The sequence below is a fragment of the Nerophis ophidion genome, linkage group LG22 (genome assembly GCF_033978795.1).
Source record: "Nerophis ophidion isolate RoL-2023_Sa linkage group LG22, RoL_Noph_v1.0, whole genome shotgun sequence".
Taxonomy (NCBI): Eukaryota; Metazoa; Chordata; class Actinopteri; order Syngnathiformes; family Syngnathidae; genus Nerophis; species Nerophis ophidion.
In genome coordinates, this window is record NC_084632.1 from 5,564,607 (window position 1) to 5,571,895 (window position 7,289).

The window sequence follows — 7,289 nt, forward strand, 5'->3', positions numbered from 1 at the left end:
AAGTACAGGATTTTAACGAAAAATTTAAAATAAACGAATCAAGTATGCAGTAACAGACATGTTACTGATTACATTAGTCATTTTACATTGTGATTTCAACACCTTTAAATTTGGTAGTGAAAATTACAACTACTGTGTAAGAATTACAATACCTACAGTATAAACAATTTGTAGGACTCAACAGAAGACTGATACATTTAACTTCATGGCAAAGACTAGTTTTTGACAACGGCAACACACCTAGGACAAACTGACTAGGATGCCTACTTGCAAATGGTAGAACTATAAGAAAACAAGATGCAACAACCTGGAGAGTAGTTATTATTAGCCCGATATGAAACGTTGCATTAAAACATTTGGATTTTATCATTAACAAAAGTAGCTAAATTGGAACAGTTGAGTACCAGTACTGATCCCAAAGTACCGTGACTTGGTACCGTATGGGTTCGAATGTGAACGTCGGGTGGACAAAGGTTTGTTCAAAATCGTTACGTCCGCACTTTGAAGCACATCAACGCTCTGCAAACTTCAAGTGGTTTTCAGGCCAAGATGGTTGTAGAAGCCGATGTCAGGTCCCCGGTTTGCGTACACCGGATGTGAAGTGCTTGAATATTGAGGATTTCCTGAGTTTTCCCCCAAGAAATCGATTTAGAAAGTGAATTCAGCCTGGATTATATCCAACTGTCCCGAACAGGGCTGTTAAAAAGTGTGCTCTAACTCTTCATCCCAAGACCCAAAGCCTGTCACTTAGCAACTGTTCCCGTCTGGGATGTAAACGCCGACCACGTCTCTCCTCTGAACGAGTTTGTCCTCTGCTCTTCGGAACTTTTTTTCACCGGATGCGACTTTGTCTTGCAGGCGGCGTCACTCGGGATGACAGACGTCTGTTGACATCCCGTCTGCGGAGGACGTGACCTCGGACACATCGCTCTGGGACGACGACTTCACACGTCCGGCCGACTCCTCTCCGACTTCTTAAGTCCGTCCCGGAGGGTAATGGTGAGAAGAACTCCTGAGGACACGTCACGCCTCTGACCCACTTATCGGTCTTTACTCGCTGAGGCAGAGAGCTTTGGACCGGTCGTTTTCTTTCCTCCATGGTCCATCCCAGAACTGTTTCTTGGATCAGTCACTTCCTGCCCGATTAATGCTCTAAAAATAGCATCGCCTGAGGGTGTAGGGCTTTCAATTTCCCTGAAAATAGCTCCGAGTGATATCAAAGCGTGCGCCTCAGATACCTGTCCTACATTTCCCAGAACCTGACGAAGGTACAGTTGAGTACCAATACTGATCCCAAGGTACCGTGACTTGGTACCGTATGGGTTCAAATGTGAACGTCGGGTGGACAAAGTTTTGTTTAAAATCGGTACGTCCACACTTTGAAGCGCATCAACGCTCTGCTAACTTCAAGTGGTTTTCAGGCCAAGATGGCTGTACAAGCAGAGGTCGGGTCCCCGGTTAGCGTACACGGGATGTCAAGTGCTTGAATATTGAGGTTTTCCTGAGTTTTCCCCCAAGAAACCGATTTAGAAATAGAATTCAGCTGTTCCGAACAGGGCTGTTAAAAAGTGTGCTCTAATTTTTCATCCCAAGACCCAAAGCCTGTCACTTAGCAACTGTTCCCGTCTGGGATGTAAACGCCGACCACGTCTCTCCTCTGAACGAGTTTGTCCTCTGCTCTTCGGAACTTTTTCTCACCGGATGCGACTTTGTCTTGCAGGCGGCGTCACTCGGGATGACAGACGTCTGTTGACATCACGTCTGCGGAGGACGTGACCTCGGACACATCGCTCTGGGACGACGACTTCACACGTCCGGCCGACTCCTCTCCGACTTCTTAAGTCCGTCCCGGAGGGTAATGGTGAGAAGAACTCCTGAGGACACGTCATGCCTCTGACCCACTTATCGGTCTTTACCCGCTGAGGCAGAGAGCTTTGGACCGGTCGTTTTCTTTGCTCCATGGTCCATCCCAGAACTGTTTCTTGGATCAGTCACTTCCTGCCCGATTAATGCTCTAAAAATAGCATCGCCTGAGGGTGGTGGGCTTTCAATTTCCCTGAAAATAGCTCCGAGTGATATCAAAGCGTGCGCCTCAGATACCTGTCCTACATTTCCCAGAGCCTGACGAAAGTACAGTTGAGTACCAAAACTGATCCCAAGGTACCGTGACTTGGTACCGTATGGGTTCGAATGTGAACGTCGGGTGGACAAAGTTTTGTTCAAAATCGTTACGTCCGCACTTTGAAGCACATCAACGCTCTGCTAACTTCAAGTGTTTTTCAGGCTAAGATGGCCGTAGAAGCCAAGGTCGGGTCCCCGGTTTGTGTACACCGGATGTCAAGTGCTTGAATATTGAGGTTTTCCTGAGTTTTCCCCCAAGAAACCGATTTAGAAATAGAATTCAGCTGTTCCGAACAGGGCTGTTAAAAAGTGTGCTCTAATTTTTCATCCCAAGTCCCAAAGCCTGTCACTTAGTAACTGTTCCCGTCTGGGATGTAAGCGCCGACCACTTCTCTCCTCTGAACGAGTTTGTCCTCTGCTCTTCTGAACTTTTTCTCACCGGATGCAACTTTGTCTTGCAGGCGGCGGCTGCAACTCGTCCGTCACTCGGGATGACAGACGTTTGTTGACATCACGTCTGCGGAGGACGTGACCTCGGAAACATCGCTCTGGGACGACAACTTCACACGTCCGGCCGACTCCTCTCCGACTCCTTAAGTCCGTCCCGGAGGGTAATGGTGAGAAGAACTCCTGAGGACACGTCACGCCTCTGACCCACATATCGGTCTTTACTCGCTGAGGCAGAGAGCTTTGGACCGGTCGTTTTCTTTGCTCCATGGTCCATCCCAGAACTGTTTTTTTTGGATCAGTCACTTCCTGCCTGATTAATGCTCTAAAAATAGCATCGCCTGAGGGTGGTGGGCTTTTAATTTCCCTGAAAATAGCTCTGAGTGATATCAAAGCGTGCGCCTCAGATACCTGTCCTACATTTCCCAGAGCCTGTCGAAGGTACAGTTGAGTACCAATACTGATCCCAAGGTACCGTGACTTGGTATCGTATGGGTTCAAATGTGAACGTCGGGTGGACAAAGGTTTGTTTAAAATCGTTACGTCCACACTTTGAAGCACATCAACGCTCTGCTAACTTCAAGTGGTTTTCAGGCCAAGATGGCTGTAGAAGCAGAGGTCGGGTCCCCGGTTAGCGTACACGGGATGTCAAGTGCTTGAATATTGAGGTTTTCCTGAGTTTTCCCCCAAGAAACCGATTTAGAAATAGAATTCAGCCTGGATTATATCCAGCTGTTCCGAACAGGGCTGTTAAAAGGTGTGTTCTAATTTTTCATCCCAAGACCCAAAGCCTTTGACTTAGTAACTGTTCCCGTCTGGGATGTAAACGCCGACAACGTCTCTCTGAACGAGTTTGTCCTCTGCTCTTCGGAACTTTTTCTCACCGGATGCAACTTTGTCTTGCAGGCGGCGTCACTCGGGATGACAGACGTCTGTTGACATCACGTCTGCGGAGGACGTGACCTCGGACACATCGCTCTGGGACGACGACTTCACACGTCCGGCCGACTCCTCTCCGACTTCTTAAGTCCGTCCCGGAGGGTAATGGTGAGAAGAACTCCTGAGGACACGTCACGCCTCTGACCCACTTATCGGTCTTTACCCGCTGAGGCAGAGAGCTTTGGACCGGTCGTTTTCTTTGCTCCATGGTCCATCCCAGAACTGTTTCTTGGATCAGTCACTTCCTGCCCGATTAATGCTCTAAAAATAGCATCGCCTGAGGGTGGTGGGCTTTCAATTTCCCTGAAAATAGCTCCGAGTGATATCAAAGCGTGCGCCTCAGATACCTGTCCTACATTTCCCAGAGCCTGACGAAAGTGCACATCCTAAGTCCGTAGCTCATGAACAACTTCCCTTCCTTCTCCTCGCCGCCCCTAAAAGCACCAACCATCCAGCCGGTGTGCAAACCCTGCCTCCGGGCCCCGTGGAGGATGAGCGATGGGCCCACACTCGACTACGAGTTGCTGCTGTCCCCGGCCGGCTCCTCCTTCCTCCCCGGCGGCGGTGGCGGCGGCGGCGGCGGCAGCAGCAGCAGCAACCCGCCCCTGGCCTCGGTCGGGGTGGACAGCGAGCAGTGCACCGCCTTGGCCTTCGTGGGCCTCCTTATGCTCTTCCTGGTCTTCCTGCTGGTCAGGTGCTTCAGGATCCTGCTGGACCCCTACAGTCGCATGCCCGCATCATCCTGGACTGACCACAAGGAGGGGCTGGAGAGGGGTCAGTTCGATTACGCCCTGGTGTGAAGGCGGGGTGGCTCCGACAAGGGTGACTGGGCGCGCCGACCCCGTCTTGACGATGACGCGTTAGTCCGTGGAGACCGGCAGGAACACAACAAGCCAAAATAACGAAGCGGCCTTAAATCTGACCTGCTGGACGAGCACACAACATGATCGCAAAATCAACTTTCCATCACATGGGCCCGCAGGTAAGCCGGAACCGACGCCGGCCGGCGGACTTGGAGCGATACGCAGTCCGAAGTCCGACACCAGTAAAAAGTCAATGTCTCCGTTAAAACCGCATACTTAATTGTGGATCGTGTGAAAGCATTAACCGCTTGATTGGAATTTAAAACCACAACCTTCATTTCTGATGCTAATGAGACTTCAAATACTCAAACAAAACTGCCGTTTCTTAGTCGTAAAAATGTACTATTGTGCCGTTACGGTTTTTTGTTTATTTTAAATACATTTTTCTGACTAGGGATGTCATTCAGGACCTTGTCAAAAAACTCCCTTTCCCTTTAATTACATATTCATAACCACCCCCCCCTCTCTAAAATTTTCCCAAACGTTTATGCTGCACATTTTGACTCAAGACTCAAGGCCTGGGGGCCACATTTGGTCCGCCACATCCTTTTTCTACGGCCCCGTGAAAGCCTTTAAACACCATGCGTCAATAAACTACTTTATTTTATTGTTTTTACTGAATCTATTTCTTCTTTCCATTTTAATAAACAAAAACACAGAGACTGCATACAATTGCAATATCCTTTACACTTAAATATGATCTAATAATGCAACAAATATAACATATCATCGGCGGTCACCCGAACGAGTATGACGATCCTCCTGGTAGGGGGGTATCCCTTTATGGGTCAGGGTCCGGTGGCATGGAGTCCAAGATGATGAGGACCCTTTTCTGCTGCAGCCTTCTTCTGCCATCGCAGCCATTGTGGTAGTTCTAAGATCTACCGCCTTTACCTTGTATATAGATGTATGGATATATGTATATATCTATATATATATTCAGGGGTAGGGAACCTATGGCTCGGGAGCCAGATGTGGCTCTTTTGGTGACTGCAACTGGCTCTCGGATAAATCTGAGCTGACATTGTTTGACACGATAAGTAATGAATAAAAACATGCCCATGCATTTGAATCCATCCATCCTTTTTCTACCGCACTTGTTCAAAAAGTTGCATTAAAGGTAAGAAGTAATTTATTTATCATTGGTTAGCGTAGGACTTGCCCCTCCTGGGGGTTTCTTCAGACTACTAAGCACCGACATGAGAGCCTGTTTCAGGGTTACGATATTGTTTTATTTTTCAATAAGTCTCTCGGTTGCTTTCCAACGAATTGTCTTTTTCTCTCTCGTTCTCGCTCGCGCTCTGGCTCCAGCCCCAACCCCGTCTCTCCTCCTGGCCTGCTGCTTATAAAAACAGCGACAGGTGATTAGATAACAATTTACGCACCTGTCGCTGATTTCGAGGCTAATCCTGGCAACACCCCGCTTCGCTGCAGGCCCGCAGGCCACACCCCCTCCACCAGTTAGCTTCAGAATAACAATGTTATTACGAAGAATACGAGACTTATTACACTCTAGAAATGTTGATTCTACTTAAAAATGCACACGTTTAGTTCTTTTCACTGTTAAAAAAACATTATATGGCTCTTAGAGAAATACATTTTAAAATATTTCGCTTCTTGGCTCTCTCCGCCAAAAAGGTTCCCGACCCCTGATATATATGATATTTTTTCACTTTAAATTTATTTCTCGGCAATAAAAAAACTCCAATTTATTGTTGAAAATCGATCAGTCGCCCAGACCGACAACACGCAAACTTATTTAAAGAAGCCATGATGGATGTAAACAATCCGAAGCTAGCCTAGCGATGGGAAATAAATATTTATTGTTCTCGAGCTGCTGCACGTCCGCTTCTTTCGCACGCTTTGAAAAAGTGCCGATGACCAGGTCTACATTTGAATACAGACGACCCCCTTTAAGTAGCGACTTAAGTAGTTTGTGTCTCCTGGTCTTTGTGCGTCTAGAACTGGACAAGCCATATATATATACAGTAGATATAAATAAAGGAGATATAATCTACTACTGCAACGGTTCTTTCTTGCAATTGTCTTGCCCGCCGCCACGTGTGCTGACCAAGCAGACGCCACCTTTCGGAAAGGAAATGTTACTTTATTTTTCTATTCTGGACTCCATTTTTAGGGAAGTCTTCTCTTTGCTATTTTGTCCAAATGTAGAAGTGGTGTGAAGTGGTCTTTGAGGGATGCTTTTTCTTTCCGTTTTCTAACGCCGTCTTTTTCCGACGACTTGCTTCTGGTTTTGATACACTCTTGTCGCTGGAAAATAAAAAAAATTATAATAAACGAGTCTTTTGTAGTCATGTTCTTTGGATACCTCAATCGGCACAAAATACTTAGACTTTGCACATTTTCTATCAAATTTTCAGGGTTTTTTTCCCAAGTCAAAATCCATCATTTTCACTGGCGGTTTAGCTCGGTTGGTAGAGTGGCCGTGCCAGCAACTTGAGGGTTGCAGGTTCGATTCCCGCTTCCGCCATCGTAGTCACTGCTGTTGTGTCCTTGGGCAAGACACTTTACCCACCTGCTCCCAGTGCCACCCACACTGCTTTAAATGTAACTTAGATATTGGGTTTCACTATGTAAAGCGCTTTGAGTCACTAGAGAAAAGCGCTATATAAATATAATTCACTTCACTTCAATGAAGCAGACACCAAAAATATACACTTGTTGATTTGCGTAAAAAAAAAAAAAAAAAGAAAACAAACAAACTGGCAGCTCTGGTGCCAAAATGTTACTGTAAAATTGCAGGGGTTTTTTTATTTACAGTTAAAGAAAAGCAAATGTCAATTTTACAGTAAAATTTTGTTTGTTTTTTTTACCATAAAAACAGCAGTCCTTTTTTTTTTTTTTTTTTTTTTTAACCGTAATATAAATTACATTTACAGCTATGCCGCTGCATGCTCG

At 46.4% G+C, this 7,289-nt stretch overlaps 1 protein-coding gene and 1 long non-coding RNA gene across 2 annotated transcripts in view; both read left to right on the forward strand.

The window, feature by feature from the left end:
* LOC133540928 (uncharacterized) overlaps positions 1-2,996 on the forward strand; it is a 143,453-nt gene extending 140,457 nt beyond the window's left edge. The window contains exons 3-5 of the long non-coding RNA XR_009803764.1: positions 859-999; positions 1,721-1,861; positions 2,583-2,996. This is a non-coding gene — a long non-coding RNA (uncharacterized LOC133540928). The remainder of the gene's footprint in view (positions 1-858; positions 1,000-1,720; positions 1,862-2,582) is intronic.
* Positions 2,997-3,479: 483 nt separating this feature from the next.
* Positions 3,480-6,656, forward strand: LOC133540929 (cortexin-1). The gene has a single exon (XM_061884017.1). It carries the CDS (start codon positions 3,909-3,911, stop codon positions 4,305-4,307), a length of 399 nt encoding a protein of 132 aa, XP_061740001.1. The 5' UTR covers positions 3,480-3,908; the 3' UTR covers positions 4,308-6,656.
* Positions 6,657-7,289: the final 633 nt, after the last annotated feature.

What these genes read in the sequence shown, in the direction of transcription:
- LOC133540929 (XM_061884017.1), top strand. Translation starts at nt 3,909, where the DNA reads ATGAACAACTTCCCTTCCTTCTCCTCGCCGCCCCTAAAAGCACCAACC.